Source organism: Teleopsis dalmanni, chromosome 2, assembly GCF_002237135.1.
Source record: "Teleopsis dalmanni isolate 2A chromosome 2, ASM223713v2, whole genome shotgun sequence".
Classification (NCBI taxonomy): domain Eukaryota; kingdom Metazoa; phylum Arthropoda; class Insecta; order Diptera; family Diopsidae; genus Teleopsis; species Teleopsis dalmanni.
In genome coordinates, this window is record NC_051847.1 from 193,555,173 (window position 1) to 193,575,851 (window position 20,679).

Sequence of the window (20,679 nt, forward strand, 5' to 3'; positions counted from 1 at the left end):
TAATATTGCAGATGCATGCACAATATCCAATAACAATAAGGTATGCCCGGGCAACAGCAAACTTAAAAACCTTGGCCCTTCAACATGCTTTAGAATTGCATAGATTAAATCACGATCTTCTCCAGTCAACAATTTATGAAGGGCATTATAAAAAATAGGTAACTGATTCATGCCCGCAACTGAACCATTCACGCATAATGTACAAAGAATTTGTAGCGCCCATAGTTTACCTTTTTTAAAGGAATTATTCAGTTCTAAAGCGCCATAGCACCAAGGTGCTACTATACCAATTGGCGGTACAAGTGTAGGAGGTGGCGGTGTACTTTGATTGTCTGTTGAAATACCTTGGTTTTGTTTGATTTTTATTAGATTTATAGTCATGTCGAGTAAGTGTTTAAAAACCTGCGCATGAAGATCTGTTTTGGGTATGCGATTTACATCTCCCAAAGCACCCAGCATACGCTTCCACATAATAGCTGTAGAATCTGGTAACCAACCTGTAGCAGTTCCACCTAATATTATGGATCGACGTTCCGATCCAGCAAAACTGCCTGAATTACCGTCTTCTAAACTTCCAGTGTCGACTGCCAACACATCTATCTGCATTTGAGCATCCTTAATAGAGCTACCTTCGATACCACTACTTGCAGTTGGTGAAGGACTCCGTGAATCTCCTCCACTAATATTATCATCACCATCAATATCGTCATCACCAGTGTTAGATGAACGTCTTGGACGTTGCTTACGACGTTGTCGTTCTACATTTGCTAAAGAATCTAAAGACATTGCTCTACGCATATCTGCTTGCGTCAGTGATATTGTATGTAACTTTTGAGAATTCAATGTTTCCGTACTGCCGCTTACGTCTGTAATTGGTTGTTGAGCTAAAAGTGCATTTAAAGAATGTTCCACACTTGTTGGAAGAACTGGGGCTGGTACTGATTTTTGTGAAGTTATTTTATGACGTTTTCGCATACGAGAATTACGAGCAGCTGATGCTAAACTACCTTCACTATAACTGCGACTTAACATCGGTGTAAGTGGTATACCGTTCAAGTTCCGTACAGGTATAGAATTTTGCGATGGTATTGAATTTCCAGTTGCATTAGATGCGTTTTGTTGTATATTAGAACCTCCGCTTTGTGCTGCTTCATCAGACCGATTGCTACAAGAATCCTGCGCACGTAATAAAGGATCTTTGCTATTTTTATCTCCAACAATACCAAGATTTGATGAGTTTGTTTGATGCCAAACGCTACCAATACGCCTACGTTTTCCTTTACTTTCAGCTAACCGATCTAAAGGCAAATCCTGCAAGTTCAATGCGTAAACGTAACGTGAGAATACTCGTGTTAGAGTCTGTATCGTTTTATCCCATTCAATTATTAATTCATCCCGATACGTAAGCGAAGTTAGTACAGTCAAAAATTTTTCCCATAACTGTACATTTACTGGTACATTTGTATGCCCACGTATCCAGGTAACAATAAGGGTTTGAAAAATAGCTTGACCCAATATACCACCCAAACTAGTACTTTTATTTCCACTAGGATTCTGATGTAGCACAATTGATGTCACTTGTAATAGTACTAAAAGAAGTTGTTCCCATGTTTTAGGTTCCATATGGGTATTCATAACCATGGTTCGATAAACGTTTAGTACCTTTTTACACACCTCTGTCTGCTCATGTAAAGGTGTGGAGCGATGATCACGAGATTTCGTTGGAAAGTATATATTTAAACTACTAGTGTTAACTAGAAAGACATTAGCAGCATTCGTTACAAATACTTGCAATACATTTTGCATGCCAGCGCGTACTACGAGATTCTCTTTGGTTATTGCACCTACATAAGATGGTGTGCGTAAACGTTGACTGCGTGGTGTGTTTCCAGCAGAACTACTTGGATGTTGTACAGCGCCGTTTGGTGAATTACCAGCTGCGCCGCTAGAATTATCGTCAGGATCTAATAAAAATGTTGGTGGTGTAGCACCCGTCATCCAATCACGATAAACAGCTATTGCAGTGCGTATAGCATCAATCTGTGGCTTTGAAGTAAAGTTTAACAAAAATGCTTGTCGATACACTTCATGTATGAAATTTATGTTATCACGTGAAGCGTATAGTACATCCCGTACAATTAATCCTTGTTGGTAGGAGAGTAAGCGTGTATGATCGACATCTTCCATATGTACATTATCCAAACGATGATTTAATAAGCGCTCGTGGGTAAAACGAGAAATCCAATTAATTAGCACAACCACACAAGAGGACATTACTTCTTCTTTCTTATTAATTGTACGCATATTCGGCAGTTCTAAACGTGGATCATAGATAGACATGGTAAAATCAAAATTTGGGCAGAAAACAGGCAGAAAGACTTCCTTAAATCGTTGCATTAAAAAAGCGAAAGCTTTATGGTCTTTATTTGCGCGACTATCTCGCCAACGTAAGCAAGCTGCGGTTTGTACCATACTATTCAATAAAATCTCCAAACCATCTCTTGGATCAGGTGGTGCAGTCTTCTCACTCGAAGAGGGTGGTAGTAAAGCAAATAATTCTGAATTCTGCACTGGATGAGAGAATGCATCATGAAATACGGATGTCGTACCACCTTCTACTTTCATGTTTGGATGATTTAAAAAATCCGAGGTATTAAATTCTGCATCAAGACCAATACTAACACCTTTTTGCGGTACAATCAAGCCTGGTATAAGATCTGCGTACATATTATGCACGTACATGGGCGAGTTGTCACCGAGCGCTTGGTACCATAGTAAGAAGTAACTGAAAATTATACGAGGGCAATATTAATAAATAATTTTTTTTAGTTTAAATTTTATTTTCAAAACTTACCGAACACCTTCTCGTCGCAACTTCGGCGAATTTCCTAAATGGAGCAATTTCGCCATAATACGACTGAGTGAGTGACATTGCCAACGTCGCCCTAGCAGTTCTGGCAGTAAGCAAAGTATTTTTTCTAGTAGCCATAGTGTACCATCCAACTCCTCACGATGTGCTTTGTGTACTAAATTAAAAATGCAGAAATATTATTAAAATTTTAAAATCCGGTTTCTGAGTAGAATAATATAGATGGCGTTATTATATGAGATGCACAAGTTTTCTCTATGAAGCTGAAGAATGGCAAAAAAAAATTTAGATTTCAAAATGAAGTATAATATATATGGGATAAATATAAATGTAATAGATATATATAAATAGCAAAAAGTTTCTAAAAAAATTATATGGGAGTGGAAATTTGTTTGCAAACGCGCATAGGAAGAAAGACATGCAAATTTGAATATAATAAATTACAATATCTAAAGAGTTGGCCTGATATACTATAAAAAAGTATAAAACAAGTACTTAAGGAAGTTTGGCACTTCCTTAACTGGAAATCAATATGTACATATATATAGGACATGTTCTCAATTCCGTCGCGTTAAAAAAAGTCAACCGATCACAATTTTGCTTTGGTATTCTGAATTCCGAATGCAATGACTTGGGTTATAATTTCCGAAAACAACTGTTTCAAATGATTTCAAAACTATCCTATAGCTTTTAGCTGTAATTATAACTATGTTTAACATACATTTATTGTTTGAAAAAAAATAGTCGGAGTTATTGAATGCGCCCAAAAATAAAAATGTGAAAAATTGCTGAAGCAATAAATATTACACAGATTATATATAACACGGGCATTCCCCCATATAACGCGGTGATTTGTACAGTTCATAATTAGCTTCATGTACCTTTGCACGTGTGTATACGGGGTATACATTAATACCCATATAACGCGGAACCAATCTACCGCGTTATAGGGGGAGATTACTGCAATTATAATGCATTACAAATATTTAAATGGAAGTAAATTGTTTATAATTTAGTAATTAATAAATTTTTTACACAAAACTGGTTTAGAGAACTAAATCGCCTAAATAAGAAAATATTGAAATTATTTTGTATACAATTTGTGTGCACTTTCACTTTTAAACCACCCGAAGATTACCCCAAAAATTCAATTGACGGCTGTTTTCGATTTCGAAATTAAATATTATATTGTTTTGTTTAATAGTTCTGTGCCTTAATCTTTTAAATAAAAATAATTTTATTTGATAAACCATCTCCTTTCGCATATGACTTATGCTATATTTAGATTATTGTACTTATAACTCAGCAACTATGTAGCAACATGTGCCATTCTTCTTACAAAATCCATACAAAAATATGCTAAACTGGTTGGATAAGTACAAGTGTAAACATAGTATTACATGTTCATCGGAAATGTTCTAAGGTAAACGAAGAAAGATCTGGACCCAAACTAATCTAAAACGAAGAGCAATCTGATGATATTCCAATTCGAATTAGGAGTGGGACATGGATGTGGCATGGATGGCCAGCTTATAAGAAATCCTCTCTGAAGTGATGCGAAAGCGGTCTCAGGGGAAGAAATCCCGCAGAAGAAGAGAGCGCGTTTTACTTCATAAACTACAAAGTAAGAGTCTGATACACCATCCCGGCGAGGGTTGGTTTGACGGTGCATAAAGCATTCCACCTCCTCACCATAAAAAAAAATTACATGTTAACCGTAATTTATATAAAAAAAGTAAGAGAAGTAAATTACCGTCATTTATCAATACTCCCTGAGCTTCTATAAGTGAGGTAGAGAGTGGTGCTATATACCAGTTAATACATCAGAGAATGAAAATAAATATAATCAACAATTAATAAACATGCATTTAATAATAAAATTTAATAATAAAATTTGTGAATTACTTTTCATTCCACAAGCAAAGAAAATAAAACTTTTAAAACCGATTAACTTTATCGTTTTCCGTTTTCGAGAACACAAATCAATTCCATTTTCGTAATTTCTTTCGGAATCGGAATTGAGAACATGCCTGTTAGATATATATAAGTATGTATGTATATAATTTTCTAATGTGACTAAAATGAAGCAAACTTAAAAGAATAGATGTATGTAATAATTTTGCAGTAAATGTGAGACAGTTCCATAGAAATCAACCACAAACTTACCAATATGAAACGGAAGTTCTGCCATTTTCATTTCAATTTAAGAAACAGAAACAATAAAAGAATTTATTTTTGAAATTTAAAATAATTTTTATGTTTTTTTTGGAATTTGTTATAATTTTTTGAAAGTGTGCGTGTGTTTTTTTTTTAGTCGTACACGACATAGGAAAAGGAAGAAAATAAAATAAATTGATTAATTTTTTTAGAAATTAGATCGTTAATATACTAATAATTAATATAATTGGTGTAATAATAAATAAAATGGATCATTAATTTCGCCTAAAAGTAATTGCGATCGTATGTTAATTCAAAATTGTAACTGCTACCACAATCTTTTATCTATTATATATCTATATATATATATATCTATTATAAAAATATAATATAATATAATAATAATATTATAACAAAAAACTTACTTATTCCTTTCTTTTTTTCCTTTCCCTTCCTTACCATCTTATGTTACTACAGTCGTCGTAACGTAACGAAAATGGGCATATAACGTAACGAAATGGGCATATAGGAAAACTGCCGTAGTAAACTATTATCTAACCAATTCTTTTCTAGTCATGAATATTTTCAAAAATATCTCTTTCCCAATGATAAAGCAAATAACCCGAAATGGATATAAGGAAATGTAGATGAAAACAATACTGACCACACCATCTTCAGATACACTACATGAAACCCCGAAATAATATCACTTAAAGCAATAGTCTGTGATATAAACGTCGAAAATATCACAACGAATATGATACTATCTGAACTGTAACTGTACAGCTTTGTTACGATTATACTTCAATAGAAAAAATTAGATCTCATACCTAAATTAATATTTTCGAAGATAGGTAAACAAATAAACCAACACAAGGACCCTATCTATTTCCGATAAAGTTTCGGAGAAGGAACAGTCTTGTAGGGGATTATTTTTAGTCCGTGCAAATAGGGCATATCAGTATTGCCAGCAGAAAAAATAAGACTTTATAAAAAAGGCCTATATGTATTCTTGACCATTTAGTTGTGGAAGTTCTGAGCGTAATCGATTGGCTTGACATTGCTTTAATGAGGAATTGCAACAATAAACTTAATCCAAGTAATTTATATCCATTTATATTCAATGTGAATTGTTTTCGAAGTCATGGACCAATGTTAAAGGTTTTATGCAATCAAAACAGATAAATGGAGTTAACAAGTAAAATATTCATATTATTTTAGTTTAAACAGATCTAAACACAAATCATTGGTTACTTTAATTGGGCATGCATCTATTAACAATAAACTTTTAAAGGGCGGATTGAATGTCGGTAGCGCCTACAGATTCTGAAACATGCACCTTAATTTATCTGTCTGAAACAAGTGATTATTTCTTACATCCATTTGGTTTTCATTAAACAGAATGGAGTCCGGGGTTTTAAACCAAATGTTTTTTTACGGTTCATCAATAGCAATTTTTATGTCCATCTTAGTTTATGCAACAGATTTTTTATGGTCGCAATATTCTATTTCACTCGGAATAGAATTTCTACAATCTTTAATTAAAACATATTGAATACATAAATAAATAGAAAATGGAAAAACGCTTTGCCATGTAATCTATACGGTTCTATGTACAAAAGTTCTAACTGCACTATACTATCATATAGGTTCCTTACAGACCTAAATGACCTATATTTTTTTAAAGAAAAAAAATAACACATGTTAGGTATGAAATTCCTTTTCTAGAATACTTTTTAAGATAATAAAACTATATAAAAATTATAAAAAAATTAGGACAAAAATAGTTTTTTATCATATATAAAATCTGACTCACATTATTTAGAGAAGTGATTAATGATTCCCAACCACCAAACTGTTATCAAAGATACTTTAAGTAGCTACTAATTCCTTTTGTTTATATTTTTAATTCTGTGCGTAATTCATTATATGTAGGGATTATTCATACATCTTACACATGGTATTTAAATACCAACATATAAGTATAAAATTACAAATACTCAACTATGATCCATTTTATTTATCACACACAATATCTATATTTATACATTATATTCACAACTTAAATAATTATAATCCGATTAACCTTAAGCCGAAATGTTGTTTTGAAGTATTTACCTTTTTGCTTCAGGTTAGCCTCCGCTTGTATGAAAGTATCGTAGAGTATGAAATAAACGTGACTGTAATTTGTTTCAAACAATGATTTTGCATCTTCATGATCGACGTTATCTGAAATAAAACAGAATAATATTTGGTCAGAAGTGTGAAAAAATAAACATACTTAACAAATATTTAAGAAAATTATTTATAACAAAGGTTGACTTAAGAAAATATATAAAATTATTTGCCACAATTAATAAAACATAATTTTATATATTTGTAATTTTGGACGAGTTCATTTCATACAAATTCTATTAAATAATATTTGTTTTAAAATATTCTGAACAGAGAATGAATATCGAACGCGATATTCTTATAGTTACTCATAGTCATATCGAACCAAATTCATAATAGAATTTTGGTGCAATAACTTTTGTCAGTGTAAGGAGTCGGATGCGTCTCAAGCAGCATCTTCGGCTTTATTATCAACCATCTACCTTTTACTCGGCTCTGACGACTGAGTACATGGTGGTATAACCATGCCAACATCTTGCTGTAGTAGGAAATGACTGCAGCTAAAGCGGTGAATGTGGCAAGTTTGGAGGCCGTATGTCCAATAAATATTCGTCGAAGGTAGCAGCCTTACCTCAAACTTTGAGAATTAAAGGTTGATACCATATGATTCTCGAGAACAACTCTTATCAACAACTATACAACTTTTGCCAAGATTTTCAGTCACTCAAATTATTCTTTCGGAAGAGATCGTAACAAATAAAAAATGTCGGTACGTAAGTAAAGTTTAAATATAAGGAACTAGAATAGATCTCAATTAAAGAAATTTAAAAAAATTGAAAATGGCACCGATGAAAAGGTGAGCAAATGAATCATGATTTTAGATTGTAACATGACTCAAAATAAAAAAGTAAGTAGCATCTTGTTTTTATATCTCATATCTGAAATCTGCATAATTTGAATCATTTTCTGTTATTGTTGTAGCTTCATTCCGGATAGTTTCCTCATTTCTGAGAAAGCATGGGTTATATTATTACTTACTAGAGCGATAATTCTTTTAAAAGTTGTAAGCATACATGATAAGAGTTATATTCGGAACCGCGACTATTTGTTAGGGACTACTAATTAAGTAAATATAAAATAAATGTTATTGAAAAAATGTATTTATAATAAATAAGAAATGCAATTCTGACACTACTATCTTTTAGTTTCAGCTATATAGTATATCATATTTATGTTTTTCTTTGATCTTGAGAACAAAAATTTGTATTTATCAAGCAGCGTGTTATTTGAAGCAGTGTAGAATTACTATGGTATAGAAGTGTACCAATAACAGAGAAACTTTCAAAAAAAAAATAATAATAATAATTCCAATTATGTATTGACATTATATTATTTTCATTATAACAAACGCAAAGTATTTCAACTTAGGTAGTAATATGTACTCATAAAAAATTTGATAAGATAAAAATTTGTATGCAGTGAACACCTGGATGGTAGGGTTAAGATTTATGTAAAAAAAAATTTAGAAAACCAGACATAACCCTTATTAACTCTTATTAGTTAAGATTAGCACGTCCACTCAATAACTTTACACTAGGTAATTTAAACCAATGACATTGGTTAAATCATATTAAACTGATCTGTAGCATCTTCATTAATTGTATCAGAAGTAATCGTGTAAAAAGTATGTGTATTAAAATAAATAATATAATTATTCAATTATATTCTATACATAAATTCAGTAATAAAAATATAATTATTGTGTATTTTATTATCTTTCTGGAATGATGTTTGGAATTTTCTTCGATCTTATTGAAGTTGACTCTAAATCTGGATATAAATTTATCCATATATAGATAATCTATCTATTATACACATCTATTATATAAAATACATTTAAATATATATTATCAATATAAATGCCCTGTTTTAAAACTCTTTCAATAATTTAAATCAAAATTAGGTAATAATAAATAATATTTAAGCTCTATTAGCTCATTAAATTTAAAGACTTCAATTAAAAATATACACAAGAATAAATAATTTATAATCCTACTCAACTTAATTACTTACTGACCTAAATTTAACGTAAAGAATATATTATTTTCATTATAACTAACAGAAAGTATAAAAACTTGGTCGTATGTACAAGTGTATAGTTTTCTTTAAGCAGCAAAATTTATTCAAATAAAATTTGATTAGATAAAAATTTTGCAAAATAAGTGAAAAAAAAAATTAAAACAAAAATGCGTGAAGAATTAGGAGTTGAATTCTAGCGGTGAAATGGAAAAACCAAATTCCAAATGATTATAGAAACGAACTCTTTTGCGTCAGCAAAGTAGGAGAAATCCACACAATTATATACACAACAATACTATAGACATTAAAATCGTTATATAATTCGGTAGACTACATTGAAAGTTTATATATTTTTAATTATTTATTTGTGATTGAAATAATTAACGCTAAATGTGGCTTATTCTACTCAGCGAAAATTATAGTTGAAATCCATGAAGAGCTGGCAATGTCCCTGTGGAAAGTAGTAAGTAGTAAGGGAATAGACGTTCATAGGCTTTCGCACAACTCTAGATATGTGTTAAATCAAATAGCATCTAAAGCCCCTACAAATTTAATAAGAAAACGCTATATTTTGAATTGACTATAATTTAATACTATACTCAATAAGCCAGATACGTGTGCAGGGATAAACCACAGCAACGCCTTTCAGCGTTATTCATACGCTTACCACTACGGTCCTTTCAGGAATACTTCTGGTCTATGTATGAAAAACACTGATCCGTGGTATAATCGCGAGCTCCAATGTGAGTTCAAATAGGCTTTGGGTACAAGGCCGCCTCTCCAACGTTACCTAACATAAGCCCTAGCAGCTTTTTATATTTTTTCAAAAGATTGAAGTGTGATCCCAACATTACAAAATCATGACAGCAGTTTGTACAAATTAAAATATCATTGTACATAGACTTACTTACTTTGAAGATTTCGATAATATTAATTACATTACAATTATGAGATTTTTCAAAGACTTAAATAAAAGGCTGTACCAAAGTTTTCTCAGGGTTTAGTATACATATAGCCTAATGTATTAAAATAACGTAGTTATAAAACTTTTATTAGATTATTCTTTTACAACGGCCAAGCTGAAATCAAACAAAAATATCTGAACATATCTAACCAAACTTGAGCAGATATACCCTTCTGTCACACTTCAAGTTCGAACTGGTTCAAACTGGACAAAAAACGTACCAGTTAACAGCTTCAACTAACCTACTCAGCATTAATTCATCGGTGCTCACATGTCACTGTTAACTAGGAATATATGCTCTGACACTTGATATACCCCATAATGACTTCTGTCAGGGGTTGTAACTCTGCGGATAGGCAGGAAATCCTTATAATCTGTCAGGGTTTATTAATAAGTAGGAGAAGATTTAAAATTCTTAGTCACTTTTCTCACCGACCTGATAAACCTGTTATCCTACAAAATTAGGGACTTAGTTAACTTTAAAAACTTATCAATTTAGTTAACTTTCGATTGCATGAGAGTGTTGTGACTTTCTAATTCACTCTAATCTGTGGTTCCACAACGAGCCATTATTTGAACTTGAGTGGGCTTTGGGCACAAGGCTACCGCACCAACCTAACCTAAATTAGATTATTAATTACTTTTCATACAAACTATACTTCTATAAAATCACCTGATTAAATCATTATCATATTTCAATAACTCTATTGTTACAGTGGACTATTATTAAGTAAAAGTGCTATAGAAACTAAATCGCGTTTCATCAAGCAAAGAAGATCAAGAATATTTAATTTTTCTCTCATTTTATAATTTACTAGCTGACCCGGCGAACTTTGTATCACTCACTCGTTTTTTAATGATCGAGCAAGAGCAGTGTGAACTCGATCTCTTTCTTGCCTAGTTTTTCTCTGATCACTTGATAAAAATTTGCAAAAACCTTCCCGGGGATATACCTAATAATTTCCCAAATTTTCACGGTGGTTGGATGTATGGTTTTTGAATCCATCGAGTACAGACAGACAGACAATATTCATTTTTATATAGATTTATATTTTATAAATTTATCTAAACTATATTTTTATATAATTATTAAACTTTGTACTCATCTACTACTTTCCGTTCACATAATAATTATTTTTACAGTTCAAAAAAATTTGAGAAGAGTGTTTCCTTGTAGACTGTAGTAGGCTGTAAACAGTGTACTATGGTACAAGAAATTTAATCACGAACAAAACATCAATAAGATCAATATATTCAATTCAAAATGCAGATGGTAGGGTGCAAATACAAATGAGGATGATTCAGAAGTGTTTTTGCGGCAAAATATTTCCAAATAAGCTAAGTTCAAAGAGATTTCTTTTAAAACAGGTTCCCAAAGCAGAAGAAAGTAAGTAATGACATTTTTAGGTGTATGACATGACTAATAGCAATAGCGGACGAGTTAAGTAATACAATTACTTAAGAAGCACCTCATTAGTGCTTCAAAAGAACTAAGTATATTTTATTACTACAGTGCGATATTATTTGAAGAACTATGCTTACAACCTCAGTTAGCCAAGAATAGCAGAACATCTGGTTCAGCGAGTTAGCGAGTTGGTACTACGATATGAGCCAAAAAAAAAAAAACAAAAAGAATTGGCGTTAAACTTGAGCTAAAGCACGGCAATGTTTAGCGAGAATACGAAAGCACGGCAAAAAGTGTTAATCAGGAATGAATGTATGTGATATATGATGTATATATACGAATATAAGAATGATAATTGCTTCAACGGTAGCGTGGTGTAGACACATGTAAAGGGGCACTGAAGAGCAGAACTAAATAACATTTTAGCAAGCTATTAAATATTGTATAAGCGCTAATGATGTTTCCAGTTAACGCCGCCGAGGCAATGATAAAAAGCAATGCCATTGTAAATTTTTTTTCCCCACACATTTCTCCGTACCTAGCCTTCTATACACTATATTCCATATTTTCTATATATTTTGATGTGCTTTTTTTTAGTTCAAATTAATGTGCTTTTTTTTGTTTATTTACACTTGATTTCCAATTGTACATAAATAATTTGCATAATTTTATTTTATTTGAGAATTTTTTATTTTTCATGTGTTGTACTTTTGTAGATTTTATTAAAGAGTTTATGTGAGTGAGTGCGAATAGCGTATGAAATTGTTTAAACTTGGAAGTACTGGAAGTGCACAGCAGCTAGTACCGAGCAGGCACTACTGTGCGGCATGAAAAGCAATACCAAAATTCACAAAAACAAATATAGCAGGAAATAGAATAATGATGTGATGACATGACGGCGGCGGTTGTAGTGGTGCAAAGAGTAAAAGCTAATGTCCATAAAATTGCTAGTACATATACAATATACTATATTGTAAATTGGTTTATCAATTGGCAATGTTTAGTATTGGTAACATGACTTTGCTGTTTGGGGAATTGAAAATTCAGCTTGTGGGCTAAAGTTGTTGTCATTGATTTGACCAGATTCATATATTTTTTTTCTTTTATATTTCTTGTTTGTTACACATAAGCGACCGAAGTATAGCACTTACTTACACCTACTGCTTTTTCTATCTTGAGCACCGCAATGACATACATACATACATACAAACACACGGCTTAAGAAATATATTTAATTACAGTTATTTTTGATATATTTTTTTATTTAAAAAAAATAAAATTTACCTAAAATAGTGCGCAAATGTCTTAGACGCGATGAGGAATCCTTTTTGTAGTCCTGCAATTTTGCGGTGGACTTTTTTATATCGGCATGCGATTTTTTCGTAAACATTTTCTTTAGCAACACATTAAATATAATATATTACATTTTTAATTATATTTTTTATTTTATATTTATATATTAAAAGCACTTTAATTTTTTATTTCGCATTTTGCACGCACAATATCAATAACCCTTTCACAATTATTAAAGGTATCAGGTGCTACTTTAACTATTTTCTTCTCGCCACCAACAAAAGTTGTTTTCTTTTATTTACTGTCGTCGCTGGCAAATTTTTTTTACTTTTTCTTTTACCGTTTTTGTTTAGCATTTTTCACATACAGTTTATTAACATGTAGAATAACTTATGAACAATTATATTTTATATTAATATTTATTTTAAATACATATAATAGTTATTGCAATAATTTTTAATAGAATTTAGCGATTTTTTCTAAAGGTAAAAACACTACAAAAATAAGAGCAGCACTCACAACGCAAAATGTAAAATGTTGACGTTATGAAAGTTGTTACGGCGAATTACGGCGAAAAATTTGACGACTCTGTTTTGTGGCGAGTAGTATTGGAAATAGTAAGAAACAAATTAGCATTAAAAATTATTTATTGAATTTCGTTAAAATATATAATGAGAGTAAATTACAATTACTATAATTTAATTAAAAAAGTTTTTTGAACAGTAGTGAAACCACAACAACAAAAATTTATTAAATATTATTTTAATTAATTGAATTTTTGGTTGACCATACAGCTGTTTTGAATATTGCGAAGTACCCAAGATCAGTGGTCTTGCAATAATTTTTTTTATATTTAGTTATACGTAAATAATTTTTTGAGACTGCAAATACCAGAAATCGAACTCGTATTTTGCCAAATTTGAAGCTCAGAGTCAGCGCACCTTAACCAACTAATTAGCTAATTTTTATAATTTAAAATACAACTAATATAATTATAAAAAGTTGTATGTTATATATAATTTATAGCTTTAACTTGTTGTCCTAATAATGTTTATATTAAGCAGCTGTTCGAATGATTTGTAATAAATTACAAAATATATTTGATGGAAATTTAATTTAATATAAGCTTCGAAGAAAATAATTAATGAAATTGCATTATTTTAGACTGCGGACACGGTTTCAAGAGTGTGAATTAAAAAAAAAATATTTTAAAAAATATTTTATTCTATTTTAAATCATAAACGAAAATCATGCCGTTTGCAACCAAGTAATTCGGTGAAGATATCCATGCTCTTCGAAACTCGTGTTTCTTAAGTATCTTGTTCTTCGGTGGTTAGCTATATAATAATGTCGAATGTTATTTTATTTAATATGTAATAGAAATAAAATTAGATTTATAAATAGTTGATGAATTGTTTTTTTTTGTTGGAATATGAATCGCTTCTTCGGTTTTTATTTAAAACAAACGGCTTTATGAATGGAAAAAAATATAATTTTATTACCTTAAATAATTAGAGCAAAACAAAAATAAATAAGTACAATATGTAGGTATGCAAATATTCAATTCAATTTTTTAGAAATTTTATGGAACTGTTATCGCATTAAAACAAATGATGTTTGTATGTATGAAGATATATACATATATGTACTTTTATAAAAGCTCTTTTAAAAAAATGAGTAAACAATAATAAAATTAAAAGAAATGGATTTCATGCCTTTCGCTGCCGTTTTTGCTAAACTAAACACGATAGTATTCAATATATATTTTATGAAAATATTACTTATAAATCTACATCTTATAAGTGCTTTATTAATGTATATTAAACGGCGCGGGTAAAGGTTACAGTAAATTGAAACTGTTTGGTTTCCTATTTTGAAGTCTAACTCCGCTTAAAACGTGGCTTTCGTTTTGTAAAAAATATTGTTTCTTAAATTAAAAGGCAATAATATAAATACAGAAACCACTGTACAATTCTTAAGGTGTTATCCATAGAAATTTGTCAATAACAGCGTATTAAAGCAGCCTCTTGCAACAAAAGGAGACAAAATTCAAAAAATTGGATCCCGTCTATGTTATATTAACTCCTAAAATTTTCTACCAAATATAAAACATAGATGATTTAATTATCATCAACACAGCTGAGACTTACCAAAAAGATATTTTTGTCGAAACTGAAGAAATTAAATGGTTGGGAATGGTTGAAGCAAGATTGGGTTATAGCAGCTACCCATCTGCTAGGAAAGTGCAGTTTTTTTTTTGCAGACTTATGTCTATGAAGCTTATGACTTCGGTAAGACCAAAAAGTTCCGAAAATAGTTCTCTTCTGAGTATTGAAAAGAACTCACATAAATATAATATGTCGTATTCCGAATGAAATGAGTTTGGGAAACCATTTGAGTTAAATAGTACACAACTATATGAAAATATGCCGGAAAAAGCAACGTCTCGATTGGATATGCAATCAAACCGGGATTAACTTGATTAAGTTGTAAGTACTGCAAAAACGACATGGCAAAACTAGAAGATTTCATATTGATTATGAAGGTTTTATAAATGTATGTTATTTAATCTCTCAAATAGCTTTTTTGAAATTTGCATACTCAATTTTAAAATATTTTGGAAAAAGCTAGCATGCAGAGTAAACATCAGGCAATACTTAATCGGAGAATGCGATGTGATAGGTGCGATAGGTATGATATATCCATATTGGTTTGAAATCGGCTATATGTGCTACAATCACCGGCTTGGCATTCTGATTTTTTTAATACGTGTTTATATAATAACGAGGTCAAAGTTCTGTTTGCAACTTTCACTAGAGATTTGTTAAGATCACGATAGATGTGGACATTAGTTATGTACTATGAAGAGTATATCATTTCTCATGGAGTTTTGATTGGAATATTTAAAAAATTTCGATATTACTGCTGTGCACCATAGCTAAATGCCGTAGGTCTGAACTGATTTCAGCACACTTTTATATAAGGGGAATGATATGTTAAGTGGATGAAGGACGCCTATCCAAATGCATGCCTATATATTTTGCAGTGTTTAATTGTGAAATTATTACATATTTAGTTTAATTTTAAAACAACTGTCTCTTTTCATAGTAAATATGACTTGGGTAGATTTAGATTCATTTATTTTTATGTGCTAACGCTTCACCTAATTTAACATTTCATAAAGATCTGATAGAGTTTAGAAAAGGGTTCAGCGGGATGACTTATAGTCGCCGGGATTTCTAAGGAGCAAAGTTAAAGTGCGAAGAAATAATGAATAGATTAACTATAGAAACTATTTCCATTCGGGCTGATGTACACTCACTTCGGCAATTATTCGGCAAATCAAACCTCAAGTACCATTCAAAAGCCTTTAGGATTTGTAGCTTTCTTACATAAGGATGAAGAATTAATAGAATAAAAATATTTTATTTTTTTAAAAATTTGTATTATGTTGTTAAGCAAATGAAATTTTCTCTTGCGATCCTCTTGATGGTTCACTATGTAATAAATGCAAAACATTTAAGAAATAATAACGACATTTTATTATATTTAGTTTTTTTTATAGTGTTATCTTTCTGATGAGTATCTACAAACATACATATATTATAAACTTCGGGAATTCCAGTTGGTGATCTAACAAATTTGTTTTTGTGATGCACTCTTCAATTATATATTATTTTATATTGAGTTTACATGCTTGATAAACAAATTCCCAGATTTATGCTATTAAACAAAAATAATATAGAATATATTATTGGGTTTGGTATAAAGAAAATCACTATTTTTTTGGTATAAATACCAGATATGATCTGAAATGAATGATGAGAGTAAATGATGCTCTTTCTTCTTGCAACGATTCTTGGAGATTAGTTTGTGCTTATCTTTTAATTCATATAAAATAAATGAAAACACTTAAAACAGGTTGTTCCCTTGCTCTTTTTTAACTTTTTACAAATTGCGAATAAAATGAACACTTAATCACAGACTAAGATCTTCACTTTATACTGCTAGCTTCGAGTTTCAATCTCAGTTGTGATTTACTAGGCAAAGTGCTAACAAGATCGAAGACGCACAATAATTTGTTGAATTAATCAGTAGAAAGTTAGATTTCGGTTTGCATTTTATCAGCTTTGACTTTTGTTATTAATTTCTATTATTGTTATTTATTTATACGCAAATTTTTCAAATTTTTATTTTTATAAAATGCTTAAATCGCTTAACATAAACATTTTACTAATAACTATCGTAATCGGTAGTGCTGTGGGACAAATCGAGTTTCCAGATCATTTCGAAGTTGATAAGAAAAAATCAAACCTTGCTGTGAGTATTTACAATAAAAATTTTTTAATTGTTTAAAAAAAAAACAAGGCATTTCCCGTAATTATATATAATATATGTATACATACATAAAATCTTTTAATAATTGGGTTTTTTTTTAACCAAGTCGAAAATGATCATAATGATGCAAACAGTATTTTTATTTAGTATACGAAGTCTTTGTTTAAAATGCTAGTGAAAGACTTCTAAGAAACGATGGTTATTAAAAAGTAATCAATTAAAAAAAAATTGTTTTCAATTTGTAAACATAAAATGTATAATAACTTAATCTTCCATAATACAGGGTCGCGTGCCTTTATTTTCACCAACACGTTGTAAAGCTAATGAATTACTATACCCTGGCGATCAAGTCGACGATTGGATATGTGACTGCGCTCCTGGTAAATATAAAAATCATATTTATAAATAATAATTTCATTAATGTACATGTATGCAAATAATGAAGATATTATTATTTACAGCTGCAATATATCATCCTGACTCAGATGCTTGCTATATAGCATTCCGTAAAGGTCCATGTAAGGAAGATGAAATGCTCGTACTTGCACCAAATAATGTTATACCAGAATGTATCAAGAATGAATGTAGAGATGGCGAAATCAGAATAAATAAAATATGTTATAAATTCGGTGATGGTGCACCGTGCCGCAATGCGCATTTATCTTATGTTTTAGGAGTTGATCCTACTACTTTAATGGTAGACTGTGTACGTCAATCAATTTCGCTTGCGTCACGTTTTGGTGATGATGGTTTACCACAAATCACAGTTGATCTTATTAAACCTTGCGCACGAGGCTCAAAACGTGCAACAAAAGGAGATTGTGCCAACCTTAATATATAATTAATATTTTAATTTTAATTTATATATATTTTTATTTAATATAATATCTCAACTTATAAACAATTCAAAAAATGTTTTCATATTTTTACGATGTACAAAAGTGATTTCAATAATTAATAAAAAAAAATTCTATTAAATTAAATTTTTTCAATGAAATTCAATGAAAGTAGCAACAACTTAAACGGCGTTATTCTTAAAGTTTTGCAAATAAAATTCTAATAAATTATAAATTATATTATATTTTCCAATATTTTTATGTTAGGTTTTTTTTTCATAAGATATATATTACGTGAAAAACTGATACTTTGAAGATTGAAAAAAGAAAAATACTTAGAAGAATTTCTAGGTTTACACTAACTACTTCCTGCATATATAATCTTTTCAATTAAGATAGTGCTTTTGGGTATAACATTTTATATATATAATTAAGTTTATCTGCTATATCTTATTCTTCAATATTGGAATAAATGCTTTTAAATGTGTAAAAATAATTTTGTCTTTTCTCTAAAGGTATCTTGAACATAATTTTTAAATAAAATTATATTTTATATACATACATACTCGATTTTGAAAGCATACACAAATATATTTAATATATATTATATGGTTTTAAAAGCATATGCGATAAACAATATTAAACAATATTAGAAAGTTAATTTTTTTAAATGTTTTAAATGATCAAAATGTTTACAAAACTTTAAGAATAGTTAAATTACATATGTATATGTATAAAATTGTTAACCTCTACTACAATTCTCTGTATTTATAGAATTATTTACAATCATGATAAAAAATATTATGGAGTTCGTGCATAATATGTATTCTTATTCATTAATCATAAGTTTATCGTGTTTTTTGTTTTGCCTGCAGATTTTTTGTCAGTTTCTTGTTCATAGGACATATTATCTAATTCCATTAAATCATTGCGCATATCATCTTCTTCTGATATATCAATGCCTCCAGCACTATCATCATCTGTTGTATTCATTTTTATTAGCCAGCTTTCCAGTGAAGCCGTGAACGGACACTCATTATACTCAGGCCAATTACGAAACTGTGTAAAAAGTGCAAGTATCTGGCTACCGCTAAGATCACCAAACTGTGTATATATATTAGTATTTTGATGGTAATCTCTACAATGCATTGTTGTGCAGCGATTAGTATATTCAGGCAGCTTGGTAGTGTCTTCATTAGGATACATAAATTCAATTCTTTCTGGTACTGAAGCATCGGCTATAACTCTAATACCACAACCAGGTATCCATTTTCTGTAGTAATTGTATTATATAATAAAAAAGAAAGATATTTATTATACTAAACTTACTCAAGATTTGGCACAACACGATTACGTCGACTTATACAGTTTTGTTTAATAAAATACCACATCGCAGGAAGATCAGCTATGGAACAAAAGTCGTTTAAATTCTGCCGAGGTGAAATTTTTACTAAGTACAAGTAATCTGTATTTATAGAATTAACCTGTAATACAGAGTAAAACAATTTTATAAAATTTCATAAAAAAAGCAAAGTAAGATTTTAACAAATTAATTCAATTTCTTTTAAGACTTTTTAAGGTATTCCTTTCTTAGATATATTATTTTATAATAATTTTTTTTGCGTTTAAATAATATACTTCAATTTTTAAGAAATAATATAATAATATTTACCCGATGTAATTTACTTTTTGGATTCATTTTGCTTTGACTTTCAGGTGGTATAAAATATTCGCGGGGAATTTTCGTTATGTATTGATACTCAAATAGAATTTGAAACAGTATTGATGTTGCGCGATAAAACATATAACCTATGTCACCAGAGCAGGTAAGGTGCTGGAAACATATAGGAATCAAAAGATACTACAAAACATATATTTATAAGCATAATAATTTTACAATGTATATTGGTGGAGGCATAACTACAAACAACTCATACCGTCCGTAAGCAATGAGACCATTTTGGAACACCAGAAAATTAATTAGGGACTTGAAAAAATTGTATGAGCCAACTACACCAAAGATGCGTGCATTAATACCTATTAAAATATTAATTATATAATTATTATTTAAAATTGTTAACATATTTGTTAATAAATTTCAGATTATACCTTCATTATATGGCATTTTAGGTACATGCTCTAGCAATTCCTCTGTACGTGTGCCATTATCCATTTTATCTTGATAGACTATCTTCGATAGATTTACAAAATCACCGCGTTTAACTTTTACACGTTCCGGATAGAGCACATGTAATTCTTCTTGCTTGGACAGAAATTCGTCCGTAGATTCAAATAGTAATATATTATCAAATTGTTTTTCTCGATCTAATAGTTTTTTCGTAAACAGTCCAAGACCAGGATTTATTTCGATTGCTGTTTTACATTGAGTGTTTGATAAAAATGGTTCTATACTTTCGTCGATTATATTTGCAGCTATTTCATTTCTAATGTACATAGAATCTGGAGTTTTTAATTTCTTATTTAGAAGTTTTTGAGGTATTTCTGTATTTACCGCCGGTATTGTTTTTGTTTTAATTTTATTCTTTACTTTAGTGCTCAGTCTATGTATATTCGTCAATTGCTTGCATGGCCTAAAAAAGATACGCTGTACATTGTACATATT

At 30.2% G+C, this 20,679-nt stretch overlaps 4 protein-coding genes across 4 annotated transcripts in view; 1 reads left to right on the forward strand and 3 right to left on the reverse strand.

Annotated features, from left to right (window-relative positions):
• The window catches only part of LOC119685396 (CD2-associated protein-like), a 188,862-nt gene that overhangs the window by 137,385 nt on the left and 30,798 nt on the right, over positions 1-20,679 (reverse strand). The gene's annotated exons all lie outside the window — the stretch shown is intronic.
• On the reverse strand, positions 7-12,984 carry LOC119685395 (probable Rho GTPase-activating protein CG5521; the record flags this gene model as incomplete). The annotated part of the gene is made up of 5 exons (XM_038099660.1): positions 12,874-12,984; positions 7,145-7,255; positions 5,036-5,053; positions 2,855-3,026; positions 7-2,785 (listed from the first exon to the last, which is right to left on the reverse strand). Coding segments are annotated over exons 1-5 (3,186 nt in total), but the record flags the coding sequence as incomplete, so codon positions are not given.
• Positions 16,900-18,187, forward strand: LOC119685403. The gene is made up of 3 exons (XM_038099673.1): positions 16,900-17,202; positions 17,504-17,600; positions 17,682-18,187. The coding sequence occupies exons 1-3, from the start codon at positions 17,086-17,088 to the stop codon at positions 18,059-18,061; spliced, it is 594 nt and encodes a 197-aa protein (XP_037955601.1). The 5' UTR covers positions 16,900-17,085; the 3' UTR covers positions 18,062-18,187.
• LOC119682406 (dimethyladenosine transferase 2, mitochondrial-like) lies at positions 18,791-20,676 on the reverse strand. The gene is made up of 5 exons (XM_038095840.1): positions 20,166-20,676; positions 19,954-20,093; positions 19,729-19,890; positions 19,386-19,540; positions 18,791-19,329 (listed from the first exon to the last, which is right to left on the reverse strand). Exons 1-5 carry the CDS (start codon positions 20,674-20,676, stop codon positions 18,897-18,899), a joined length of 1,401 nt encoding a protein of 466 aa, XP_037951768.1. The 3' UTR covers positions 18,791-18,896.

Excerpts from the sequence above, each read along its gene's own strand:
- LOC119685403 (XM_038099673.1), top strand. The coding sequence starts at position 17,086 with ATGCTTAAATCGCTTAACATAAACATTTTACTAATAACTATCGTAATC. Across the intron at positions 17,203-17,503 it reads AGAAAAAATCAAACCTTGCT|GGTCGCGTGCCTTTATTTTC; the intron begins GTGAGTATTTAC and ends TCCATAATACAG. Across the intron at positions 17,601-17,681 it reads GATATGTGACTGCGCTCCTG|CTGCAATATATCATCCTGAC; the intron begins GTAAATATAAAA and ends TATTATTTACAG.
- LOC119682406 (XM_038095840.1), bottom strand. The coding sequence starts at position 20,676 with ATGTACAATGTACAGCGTATCTTTTTTAGGCCATGCAAGCAATTGACG. Across the intron at positions 20,094-20,165 it reads TAAAATGCCATATAATGAAG|GTATTAATGCACGCATCTTT; the intron begins GTATAATCTGAA and ends ATATTTTAATAG. Across the intron at positions 19,330-19,385 it reads CGTGTTGTGCCAAATCTTGA|AAAATGGATACCTGGTTGTG; the intron begins GTAAGTTTAGTA and ends CAATTACTACAG.